The sequence below is a fragment of the Mesoplodon bidens genome (genome assembly GCF_964165515.1).
Source record: "Mesoplodon bidens genome assembly, chromosome: 16".
Classification (NCBI taxonomy): Eukaryota; Metazoa; Chordata; class Mammalia; order Artiodactyla; family Ziphiidae; genus Mesoplodon; species Mesoplodon bidens.
Window position 1 is genome coordinate 53,136,676 of NC_138173.1, and position 13,837 is coordinate 53,150,512.

General features: G+C 33.0%; 1 protein-coding gene across 3 annotated transcripts in view; it reads right to left on the reverse strand.

Moving 5' to 3' along the window:
• CSMD3 (CUB and Sushi multiple domains 3) overlaps window positions 1-13,837 on the reverse strand; it is a gene marked incomplete at both ends in the record, with an annotated part of 1,095,706 nt that overhangs the window by 28,768 nt on the left and 1,053,101 nt on the right. For all 3 annotated transcript variants that reach the window (XM_081258479.1, XM_081258478.1, XM_081258477.1), the window contains 2 exons: window positions 7,920-7,993; window positions 9,792-9,965. In XM_081258479.1, the coding sequence (XP_081114605.1) occupies window positions 7,920-7,993; window positions 9,792-9,965 (248 nt within the window). The remainder of the gene's footprint in view (window positions 1-7,919; window positions 7,994-9,791; window positions 9,966-13,837) is intronic.

Here is a 13,837-nt window from a genome sequence, read left to right on the forward strand (position 1 = left end):
TCCATGACAGCATCATCTCTGTATCTAGGAGATCTTTTATCTTCTTAATGCCCGATTTTGTCCAGGGCTACTACATTGCTCCACTCCAGGGAGCACTTTTCATGCTCTACTCAATATAATCCTTCAAACTGTGCTCCAGAGCATGCCATTCACATACTCCCTGAAGTTGTGCAATATGGCGCTACAGATTTTTACTTCCTCATATAGTTTATACAACTGATCATGTGGATTTTGCAATTCCATCCTTTAGGCAAACTGGCTCCACAAAACCCATCACCTCTATCAATCCAGCAATCTTACTTTAGGCTAGATCTCAGTTAATGGCCAGCCTTCAACCATAAATCTCCCCTCATTTAATCTACCATCAAAGACTGACAATTTTATCTCCTAAATCTTTCTCAGACTGTCCCCTTCCCTCTTTTCCCATGTATACATCTTGTTTTAGTCCTCAACATGGTTTCTCAAGGGTTCTCAAACTTTAGCAGATAACATAATCACCAGAAGGACTTATCCAAACACAGAGAGCTGAGCTCCCCTCAGGAATTTCTGACTGGGTAATCTGAGGGAGACCCCAAAATCCACATTTCCAACAAGTTCCCAGGTAATACTGCTGCTGCTGGTCAGGGACCGCACTTTGAGAATTACTGTTATAGCCAATTATAATAATCATCTAACTTGTCTCCACTTCTCCAGTCTTGACCCCATTGAATTTATTTTCACTCTAAAGTCAGAGTGATTTATTCAACATGAAAGTTTTACTTTATCATTATCCTTCTTAAAATCTTTACTGGCTTATCCCGCATAGGATAAAGTTAAATTATGTTAACTTGGTGGATAAAAGCCTCCATAAACTGATCACTAGCTGTCTCTAGCATCTTCATTGACCACTTACTTTTACTCAAATTGTGCTCATATAATATTGAATTTTTGTAGTTCCCATAATACATGCGTATTTTTACACTGTCCCTCCCACATGGAATGCATTTCCCAACTATTTTTTCCTAGATCTTACCCTAAAAGATTTAGCTCAGACAAAATTTCTAGAAAGCTTTCCCTGCAGCAAGCAGATTAGGAAAGCTGTCTCTTATGGGTTTTATTAGCTCCTTTCAATGTTATCAATATTATCAACCTATCCTATAAAATCATCTATTCCATCTGACCCACACACCAAAATGTTAGCTCCTCTCAGCCAAGGACCATATGTTATTCGCCATTATACACCAAGAGCTTAGAAAAGTGTCTTGAAAATTTTGGAGCAACTGAAGGAATGGGGCCTAAGAACTTAGTATAAAATTATTTGATTACTTAGAAAGATTTAACATGTCTATCAGTTTCTTAAAATGTAGTGATATCCCTTCCATAGTTTAATTAACATAAAGTTAAATCATTATTTGTTCTTTGAAGAGTATATTTGGGTTATTTCATCAACCTTTATATTAGTAAGGAATGAGAAACATGATGGATTACATACACTTTTTTTTTTTACCTCTAAGTCTTTTTCCTCATGTCTGTAATCTTTCCTGAAATCACAATACTGCTTTACATATTAACCAGATACCATAGAACTAAAATCTATATAAAGTTTTTCTATATATCATTAACACATTTAATAACAAAATTTTTGTCAAATTCACAAATACTTATACCTAATATTTAAGATACCTAGAGTTATACAAATTTAGTAACTGATTTTTATTCAGCATTTGTTGTATTCAAATCAATCATCAAAATTTTCTCTAAATATTAGTGGATTAATAATTTTTCCAGTGATAAATCCACTTAATAGTATATTTTACATATCTCTCCTTCCTTTTCCAACTTGTCATGTAAATTCCTCTGACTATAAATAATTTCTAACATAAATAATATAATTTGAATATTTGTAGAAAAATAAGTAGCATTATAAAATTTTCCATTATATAATTTTAAAAATTCTTGTAAAGTAATTTATGTACAATTTTCCTGCCAATATTTACTAATAAAAGTGTTATTTGTATAAGCAATTATATAAAATGTAAAAATTAATTTTAAAAATTATTTTTATATCAAGAATTTTAAAAATCCATATCAAGTTTTAATTGCAGTTAATGTTTAAATAAAATTTTCTTTAAATTGGCCCAAATTAGCATGTTGTTTACAAATGCACTATAAAATTATAAGACATGTCTAATTAGTAAATATGACTTACCTTCTTTAACTCTTTATTCCCTCTTTAAAATGTTACAGTTCAGTTCCTTAGTCATGAAGTTAGAAATCTAATCATATGATTAATCAAAATTTTAGAAATTTAAAACATTCTGAATAAGATCTATCTTCCCTTTCATGATGTTTTATTACCCTTACTATTACTTTGCTAGAATTTTCATCACTGTGTTTTTTTGTGTCTGATTTTCAATATCAAATGTTTGCTTAACTGGAGTATGCAGTATGGCTCCTAGCAACTTATCAAAATATATATATAATAAAGGCATCAAAAATTCATATGCTCCCTCTGTAATATATTTTAAACAACTATTTTATATTAGTATTTTTATTATGTTTATATTAAATACTTTACCCAAGAAAAGTTGAGGTAGTTTCTAATAAAATTTTAATATATTACAATTAATAAAATTTAAGTAGAAAGGCAGGATCATAAAAATGAAAGGATAACACATATACTTAAGATGAGGTGCAAGGCATTTTCACTGACAGAGCATCAATTTTGGGCCCTGAGCTTCTTGAATGAGAAAAACAGAATTAAGGTGTTTTATCAGTTTTTATTAAAAAGTAATCAGAAGTCTTCGATTTTAAATGTTTAATTTTACTTTTTTGTTTTAAAATTCATGTTATGATATTCACCATTTAAGGTAATAAAACACTATGTAACACACCTGCCTCATTCAATGTACTTATGTACTTATTTCGATTATAAACTGGAAGTCATACATAATCACCATGGTTGTTTTGCTTTTTTATTTTGGAAAAGTCGTTTAATCTAAAAATCATATTTCCATTCATTGCACAGGGATTGTCACATGAACCAACCAAATGTAAGAAAGCCAAGTTTCAGAGGCTACTCAACAGAATCTGTATTTCTTTACAGATATGCTTAGAGATGCAAAGGCACATTTTTTTTTTCTTTTGAAGCCTGAAATGGCAAAACGCTTTTGTGAATACCAGGGAAAAAGTTCTATTCTACTCTCAACTTACTTTTTAACTATGAAATTGGATTCTACACACCAGTCAATATTCAATACTGAAGTTTAAAAGTGCATGATATATGGTTTTAAATAAAACATTAAAGTGCCATTTTAAGTACTTTATTGATATTATATCACACAGTACTTTATAGGTAGCCTAACTTAATTAAACATGTAAATATTTTCTTCTCCAAAATATGAATAAAATGTCTTTTAGAGTGTTTTGAACACTCTAGTATTAGTCTTAGTCTAGTATTATTAGTCTAGTATTAGCTAACCGTTTATGAGTTAGATTTTTTAACATGATTTTTAATAAGTTAATAAGTACTACAGCTGTAGATAGTAACCATTTGATAAATAGGAACAAAGTTTTAAAATGGTACTTAATTTATATCTTTGATCACTTCAATAGTCAATGAGCAGCCTCTCATGTTTCTCTAATCCCCAACCTTCAAATTTTAAAAGCTGTAAAGGCTCAGCAACTGTCAACTACATTCAATAGTAGGGTGAACTGTGGTTGCCAAGATGGCTACTGTTGTACCCAGGAGTCCTGTATCTATAAAACTGGGTGGTCCAGACTTGCTTTTGGAAACAGAAGCCAGAGAATGAAAGGTGTCAACAGTCACAAATAGTTGATCATGTTGTCTTTAGTTGATTATTTCTGTCTCCCTACCCCTCAGTCAAGGATGCTTTTGTAGTCTCTGTAGTCAAGACAGAGCTTTTTCATAATGGTTATTCTGGTAGGGTTAAATATCTTATGTTTAATACCCTGGAATTAAATATTTAAAATCAGATTAAAAATATTTTATATTTATAATAATTTTATGTAACAAGTCCTAAATCACTGTAATGTGTCTTCCAAACCCCAGAGCTCAATTTAGAGTAATACAGCAGTTAGTAAAATATTTGTGTTTGTCATTTCCTCCATAATTAATCTGGATGTTGCATCAATCATTTTGATACTTACTCTCCTTACTACTAATATATTTTTAGCTAAATTGTTCCATTTTATAATATTTTAGATAAAAAGAGAAATTACTTTGAGTACTTTTTTCTAACACTAGAGTTTTTGTCATCTCTAGCAACAGGTGATATATTCTTATATTTTAGTAATTATATAAATGTCCAAAAATCTACTATATAAATCTTTAAAGAAAAGGAGAGTGAACAAAATAAACACATTAAAGAGAAAATTAGGAAATGCAGAGTGCCTCTGCAATTTATAACTTTCCCCTTTCTCTTGTCCCTCCCAGAAGTGGGCTAACTATAGCTATGATTTTATTTAACTCACTGCTGGTCACTAGATTAAACCAGAGGTAGATACAAAAGTTGGAACATTTTGATTCTCTCTCTGGATATTTGAAGCTGAGATTGAGACAATTAATCACTTGCTGTATGTGGCTGAGATGTAAATAGAAATGATGCACCCTTTGCCATATGGCCAATCTACAGAGAAAGAAAACGAAGTAGATAAATACAGAGTAGTGTAAGAGACTGAGTACCGTTGTCCAGTTCCTAGATTCTAGGCTTGATAAGTCTCACCTAGATCCTTTCTCTTGTGGCCTGGGACACACCTACACATGGCTTTTAATGCCTTTAGGTTTAAGCTAGCTCAAAATAATTCTTCTAATTGTAAGCAAGAGTTTTTGGTCAACCAGTAGAGAAGTCTTTTCTAGTTATATAAGGCCATATTTATTTGGAATCCATCTATAAATTGATATTAGTTAGAATTACGTAACTTCTTAAACTCTGTTGACTCTATACAGGTTTAGTAAACATAATTTATATATAAATATATAAAATAAGTATATATACAGATATAAGCACATATCTGCCATAATCATGTATGAAAGTTGACACCCCTAATTTAACATACTCAGTATATCATTTGTAGTTTTAATAGAGATTATACAATTTTATTAGATTTTACCATATCTGAAATCTAGTCTATTCATATTTATCTAGATAGACTACAATGATCTAATGTATGTTTATTAGCTGAATAGTATGAATTCAGGGTTAGTTTTAACTTTGTGATAACATTTTTCAATGATTACAATCGAATTCTTAAAATTCAGAGTGAATGACTCTATTCATTTCATTGGATACTATTCTAAACTCAATCTTATTTATTTCAATTTCCATTATCTCAAAGGGTGTTTCCTAAAAAGGACTCAGATTCTTCAGAAAATCATCCGATTTAGTGTACAGACACTGACTGTATTCTGTACAAATACTGCCATTGACTTGCTCTGTGATCAAAGCCAAGTCATGTTCTGTTTCAGTTTCTTGGTCTATATGATGAGGTCTAATACTGTTTAGTTAGTTCATTTTTCAAGATCTCGATCAACTGATAAAACATTTTATGGAGATATGAATCTAAAGTTTTCTGAAAACACCAACATAATAGAGACCGAGATGCTTTTTTGCACTTTTGTATTACCTAGACAGGCCTGAGGCAAACAGGAAGAATTGGAAAAGCTATCAAATCAATGTTCATACTGTGCCTGAACTGTAGATAAATGGAAACTATTTTTAGCAACAAAAATATGGCACCTGTTATGAGTACTTCTTTTAGAAATGAATGTTCTTCAGGTTCACACTGAATTTCACACAAAATAGCACAATTTAGAAAACCCTGCGACACAAGGCAATCGGTTAGCGTGTAAACTGGCTATTTCCTTTTGGAATTGGTATGCACTTTGGCTCCCCTTAGGCCCCTGTAATGAAAATCTTGCTGAATCTCTACATAAAATCTAAAGTGGAATAAGAGAGAAAAGAAAGTCAGCCACACGTGACTGGGCATGTTAAAGAATTCTAATATTACAATCCAAATATGTGTTGTATAATAATAGGTTACAGTTAAATTATTTTTTCAGAAATTTCCCACATCAATTAAAATGTTTAAAAATTATTTTAGCATTATTTACATATTATAAGAAAAAAGTCTTTTATTGCCTTCTTGAATAACCACATTTTTATATATTTGGTAACTCTTTGTCTCAGCAGTTTCTCTTTAAACCTCTTTTGAGGCAGGAGATACATGGGCCTCAGGCTGAACAGGTTCTTCCCTATGGACAGAAACTCCATAATATCAGAAACTCCATAAAAGCAGGATGATGGAGGGGGCTGGGCCCTTCCCAGATAGAAGATCAGAGACCACATATTCCTCATTCTCGAAGTCAAGGAGACCTCCCCAACTACACATGCGCAGAAAGGCTCCTTGGAGGTCAAAAAAGGAGGGGGCGCCACCCCATAGTAAGTGATGCGAACTACCCATAGCCCTCTTCACTAGAATCCATCTTGGCTAAGAGATGTGCACGCACACAGGGGAGGACCCTGAGATAAACCAAATACAATATGGACTCAGAACCAGGCAAAACAAGATGATTGGTCAAAGGAAACCCGGAAGAAATGCCCCATAAAACTGATTCAAACTGCCACGAGGGTGCGGATCTCTCTCTCTGAGCCCGCCCGTGTGTCTATCCACACATACTGTACTAATTTTCCTCCTAATAAACACTTCAGTTGCTTCACTACTTTCTGTCTTATGTGGAAATTCATTTCTTCATGGCTGACAGGCCAGGGCCTTGCCACTGGCCACTGGTCCCTGGTGGTCTGGTGGCTAGGATTCTGCACTCTCACTGCCGCTGCCTGACCTCAGTCTCTGGTGGGGCGCCGAAATCCTGCTTTAAGCCGCTGCAGGCCGAGGTCACCCGGATCACTTTCACCTACACTTTTCCTCATTGTCCCCGTATCTTCCTGTAGAGCTTACCCATCTACTCCATCACTTAATATTTCTCTTACATACTAGCTACTGCTTACAGATTTTCCTATGCTCACAGCTCTCTCCAATTTTTTTTTTATCCTCATGGTCAGTTAGGCTATATCTTTTTTTTTTTTTTTTTTTGCGGAACGCGGGCCTCTCACTGTTGTGGCCTCTCCCATTGCAGAGCACAGCCTCTGGACGCACAGGCTCAGCAGCCACGGCTCACGGGCCTAGCCGCTCCGCGGCATATGGGATCTTCCTGGACCAGGGCACGAACCCGTGTCCCCTGCATTTGCAGGCAGACTCTCAACCACTGCGCCACCAGGGAAACCCCGCCTGTTACCTTTTTTAAAAGGTGTTTTTGAATGCAGATATAAGCATGACATTTTATTTCTGTTTGCATTAACAGGATTTGTGTACATGAACCAAAGCCTTTTGATCTAGCTTATATTAAATGGAAATATTTAAAGTATCCATTTGATGAAATAACTCAGACAACAGAAAGACAAAGACAATATGATCTCACTTATATGTGGAATCTAAAACAACAAAAAGCCAAACTCACATAAAAAGAAATCAGATCTGTGGTTACCAGAGCAGTGGAGGGGGGAGGGGTCAGGATTGAAGGAAGGTAGTGAAAAGGTGTAAACTTCTAGTTATAAGATATGTAAGTACTAGATATGTAATATACAACAGTGATGAGTATAGTTAACACTGCTGTATTGTATATAGGAAAGTTGTTAAGAAAGTAGGTCCTAATAATTCTTATCACAAGGAATTTTTTTTCTTTTTTGCTTTTTTTATTGTATGTATATGAGATAATGGAGGACATACTCTCTGGATTGCTAACTAAAATTACTGCAGTAATCATTCACACCATTGTGCTGTACACTTTAAACTTATACAGTGATGTATGTCAATTTTATCTCAATAAAACTGGAAAAAAATAATGATAAAAAAGTACCCACTTGAAATCCAAATGTACTGTTTTGAGATCCATGACGTGGTACTCCTGGGTTTTCACATGAGGTACGGGTGGGTTCTAAAATAAAGATTAAAAACGTGATATTCCTTTAAAATTTACAGTTTTATTTAAATGTATATTTCTCCCACATAAAATAATTTTAAGAGATCTAGGGCTTAATGAAAGGACCCTGGATAATAATGAAGAGTAAAATCTAATAACGTTATCTCTATGAACAGAAGCCTGATAATCTTAAAGCAAGAAATTCAGGTAGACTGCCGTTTATATGAATTATGCAATTCTTGAACTTTGAACCCTTCTAATATAAAAGCACTTGACATCCAACTAACTCTGTGAACAAAAAGTTAAGGGAAAATGAAGGATATGAAAGAGGAACACATACATAAAACATTTGCTCAACAACTTTACTAAGTTATAATATCAAGTAGGGTAATATTCCCTTCAAGAAATAAATTATTTTTCCAGAAACAGGACTTAGTTATTTGCATTTTTCACTGACACCTGTAGGAGATTCAGGCATAAAAATGGTAGGGGTGGTAGTCTCTGATTTGGCTAGCTTGTATGACAGGTTATTTGGTTAATTTATTCAATGTAGAATTTAATTTTAGTAGAAAAGGGAACACTCATACACTGTTGGTGGGAATGTAAATTGGTAGAGCTGCTGTGAAAAACAGTATGAAGGTTTCTCAAAAGCTAAAACCAGAACTGCCCTATGACCCAGCAATTCCACTCCTGGGTACATACCCCCCCAAAAACTAAAACACTAAATCAAAAAGATACATATACCCCAATGTTCTTAGCAGTGTTATTTACAATTTCCAAGATATGGAAGCAACTTAAATGTCCATTAACAGATAAATGGATAAAGAAGATATGGTATATATATATATATATATATATATATATATATATATATATATATATATATATATATATATATAGAGAGAGAGAGAGAGAGAGAGAGAGAGAGAGAGAGAGAGAGAGAATAGAATAGAATACTACTCAGCTATAGCAAAAAATGAAATTTTGCCATTTGCAGCAACATAGATGGACCTGGAGGGTATTATGCTAAGCGAAATAAGTCAGAGAAAGACAAATACTGTATTATATCACTTATATGTGAAATCTAAAAAATACAACAACTAGTGAATATAACAAAAAAGAAGCACACTCACAGATATAGAGAACAATCTAGTGGTTACCAGTGGAGAGAGGGAAGGAGGGAGGGGCAAAATAGGGGTAGGGGATTAAGAAGTCCAAACTACTATATGTACAATAAGCTATAAGGATATACTGTACAACACAGTACACATAGCCAATATTTTATAATAACTATAAATGGAGTACAACCTTTAAAAATTATGAATCACTATACTGAACATCTGTAACTTACACAATTTTGTACATCAACTATACTTCAATAAAATATATGACAACAAAACACAAAAAAATTTAGGATTACAAAAATGTACTTAGAGCCATTTTGAAATCAAAGTACCTTTTTAATATTTTTGAAGTAAGTCTAATTTCACTTGAATATGCTTTATTAACTATAAAGCTCTATACAAATGTTAGTACTGATATTTCATGATATTAATCTGGAAGCTTTTTTCTTTTTCATTTTACTGATAAACAGGGAAACAATTTTAAGCATTTATTCTAGAAGTTTTACGTACTAAAAATAATATATGTTTAACGATATTAATTTTCAGTGCCTTCCAATGGCTTCTATATTTTACATTTGTTTTTCACATTTAATCAACTATAGTTTATTGGATAAAGAAAACCATTAAACCTCCCTACTATCTATTAATTCCCAAATTACTGAGCATTATCAATCTTTAATTAATATTACCTATGCAGTGAGGTGATGATCCACTCCAAGTGCCATCTGCCTGACATATTCTGGTGCTAGATCCCACTAATATGAAAGGAGAATTGCAGCTGAATGAAACCTCTGACTGGTATATAAAGCTTTTGCCTTCTCTTTTCCCTTGGGCAGGTATACCAGGGTCACCACAAAACTTTGCTGGAAGTGAAAAGAAAGACAATTATATAGTGATTTAGATTCATCAGAGTAAACAGTTCAGAAAAATGATGAAAATAACTGAAATACTGCACTAAAGTGACATGCTATCCATGTTAATCTATCCCAATGAAAATTTGTTTAGCTTTTGTCTACATGAATAAATGCTGAATATTCAACTCAGCATAATATTTTTAAAAAATTAATTTGATTCAAATACTTTTCCACCTAGTAGACCACCTTAACAATTGTAGATTTTTTGGTATTTTTTTGTTCTATATTGACCAGAATCAAACCACATATTTGTACATATAGGCTACAAAGTTGGAGTGTATTCTTGAAAAGGCATGTGATTCACAGATAGCTCTATCAGAAACAAAGAAACATAATGGTCTAGGATATACTCTCCAGATTGCTATGTATTTTTTAATGTATATAAAAGATATAGTTATTTGTTTCAATGATACATGCTCTGTTGAACACTCGGATCACGTATCCTAGTATCCGAGTATTCGGTTGTTTTCCTCCAAAATATTGGTGGGGGGTGGTGGTAGTTTTTTTAAGAGAAAAGAAGGCCATCAGAATCCAGATCCATACAAAACCAAGGAATCTCAATGTTCTACAATCACTGAAGAAATCAACTTGACAATAGTTCTAAACAAATTGATTAGATGATTCCATTCAACATATATTTTTAAAGTACTAAAAAACAGACACTATTCTAGGTAATATTAGGTGCTTGCACTTATTAGTAAACAAACTAAGGTTCCTTCACTTGTGGAGTTTATGCTTTTGTGAGTAAAGCAAACAAACAATAAGCATAATTAATAAGTAAAAATGGTAGTATATGGGAAGATAATAAGTCCCATGGGGAAAAATAGTGTGGGCAAAGGAGATCAGGACTGTACATGTGGATGTGCTAGATGGTGAGTAGTGGTAGTGGATTTTAATAAGGTAGCATGGGTGTCTCTCACTGAGAAAAGATTTGAAGGAAAAAAACATTTAGCCATGTTGATATCACAAGGGAGAACATTGCAGATAGAGGAAACAGCATTGCCAAAGCCCTGTGCTGGGTCAAATCTGGCATGCTGGAGGAAGAGTAAGGCCAGTGAGACTGGAGCAGAGTAAGCACGCAGAAGTGTAGGAGAGGATGAGATCAGATGGCTTCAAATCTAGTAGATAACTGAGGCAAAGTACATATAGCATGTTTTCCTTTTTTTTTTTTACTGTAGTCAGAAATACATAACATAAAATTTACTATTTTAACTATGTTTTAAAAGTATACTCAATTTTTAAATTTGCAGATTCAGCACCTGAAAGCTTATTCCCCTATAAAGCAAACAGAAATAACCAAATGTTTTTAAGTATAAATGTAGCCTTAAGATAGTTATAGGTTGAGTGACTATAAAATGCATCATCCAAATCAAGACACTTTTGAGAGTAAAAGGAAGATTCTAACTGGATAGGACACCTACCAGGATAACAGAATAAACAAGAATTGTTCCAGGAAACCTGGAATAAATGAATACCTTATTTATAGAATACCTTAGTCTCAAACTCAGTGTTCAAAGACCTTCCCTGAAATTCAAGACTCAAGAAACTTGGACTTTTAAACCTCTTTTTAGAAACATTTTTTTTTCTTTTAAAACAGTTAAGATGAAAAGTAATCATAAAGTAAATATTAAAATAAAATAAACTGGGGAAATGTTCAAAGTATGGTAGCACATGTAAAATAAATATTTATTTATTGTGTTTTGTTTTAATTTTCACCATTTCTTAGATACTGTAAGCCTTAGTGGTATTTGTCATCCAAGCACTTCTAGCAACATAATATCAAACCCCAAAGGCCAGGCTCCTTGTGTTATTAGTCTTTGTATCTCTAGCACATTTTAAATTCAATGGCTATTTCCTCAGTGAACATTATCGATGGGTACTTCAGCTTTAGCAATCATTTCTATTACTAAGTTATCTCACAGTTATTTTATAATTTACTTCTGAAATGTTTCTCTAGCATATTTCTACTGAGTCATTCAACTCAGAATCTTATCTTTATTCAATGATAAAAAGAAAGGAGGAGAGATGCAACCACATAAACTCTTCAATCCCCCCTCCCAGACCCCCCATCATTCAATCTGTTTTCTATCTTTAGATTTCCATGTACTAAACCAAACAACCTACTGGTGTCAAGTTTAGAGGCTTAACACACAGGGTTTATTTTCAAAAGGCTTCAGTTCACAGTGATATAAACTTTAAGATAAAAAGGCATAGTTTGAACAGATTTAACGAGAAAAGATTTTCTTTTTTGTTAAATACTTATAATTATTGAATTTGGCTATTCAATGGATAAGAGAATTGTCTCTTAGGTCTACCTTCTCTGAACTGGAATTCACACTCTGCCATTTACTAGTAATATGACTTTAGGCCACACAATAATGTAGCTGGTCCCCTAAATGATGGCAGAGTTGCCCAGTGTCCTTACAATTTGACCTCTCTGAGCCCATGTCATTATCTATTAAAATGTCGTGACTGAACATACTTAGCCAGGAGTTCTATGTACTAAAAATAATATATGTAGAGCAATTGGGACAAAGTGAGCCTTATTATATTTGGATACTTATTACAATTTAAATGTCTATAGTAAGTATTTTATTATTATTTGCATTTTAATAGATCAAAAAATAAAACATTATATCAAGAAACTTTTTGAGATTTTTTCATTCATATCAAATAAACTTTACCATAAACTCATCTATGTAAAATCCCCTTGTTGCTATTTATTCTGAAGTAGCTATAGAATATCTAGTCTGATTCAGAACACATTGGTCTGTTTTAAGATGATCCTTAGCATCAGAATTTTAAGGGTCAATCTGTGTGACATCAACCTTGAGGCTTGGAACATACTCTAATAAATCATATTACCTAGAGAGAGCTTCTTTAGATGTTGCATAAATTGAAGTCTAACAGACCACAATTGCAGAAGTAAATTAGTTTTATCTCTCATGCTCAATAAAACTGGTTAGTAATACTCTCTGTAGCAAATGTGATATGAATGATCTGATGGGCCAGCAAAATGGTTGTATGTATGCATAGTATTTGCAATCACTTAATAGGAAGCTCTTCAAATAAACTATCAGGTTTATGATTGGACTTTTGAAATGAGAAATTTAAAATTAATAATGTAGCTTATTTTTTCCACTTTTTCAGTTATGGGTGGAGCTTTTGCATCACATTTTAAGAGATCCTTTCTTACTTCAAGGTCATTTAGGTAGTGTTGTAATATTTAAAACTTTTATATTTAATTCCCTAATGATTTGACATTGATTTGCTATTTGGTGTGAGCCAAAGATTGTGTGTGTGTGTGTGTATGTGTGTGTGTGTGTGTGTGTGTGTGTGTAAACGAATTGCCTTATTGCATTAATTGAAATTTCCATTCTTTCCCCACTGATTTGTTCTATAATACATCAAGTATCAATAAATGGTTTTGTGCCCTCTATTCTCTAACACTGGTTTACTTTCTATCCCTGCACCAATGTTGTAATGTCTTAATTACTATAGCATTCTAAGTTTGATATCTGCCAAGGATTGCACTATATATCAGGGGTACAACAGTGAACAAACACAAAAATCTCTGCCTTTAAGGGACATAAACCTGAGTAGAGGACATCATCCAAAAAAACAAGATGTGTAAAATGTATAGTGTGTTTTGCAAACAAAGCAGTTTAGCCTAAAAGTTAGAGCAGAGGGAACATAATGGTTGGATTGCATAAAAAATAGCTACACTGGTAAATGCTGATTTTAATTGAATTTTAATTATGCATGGGAAAGAGCTTAACAATCTCATATTTGTCCTGGCAAAATCTGAAAAAAAAATTATG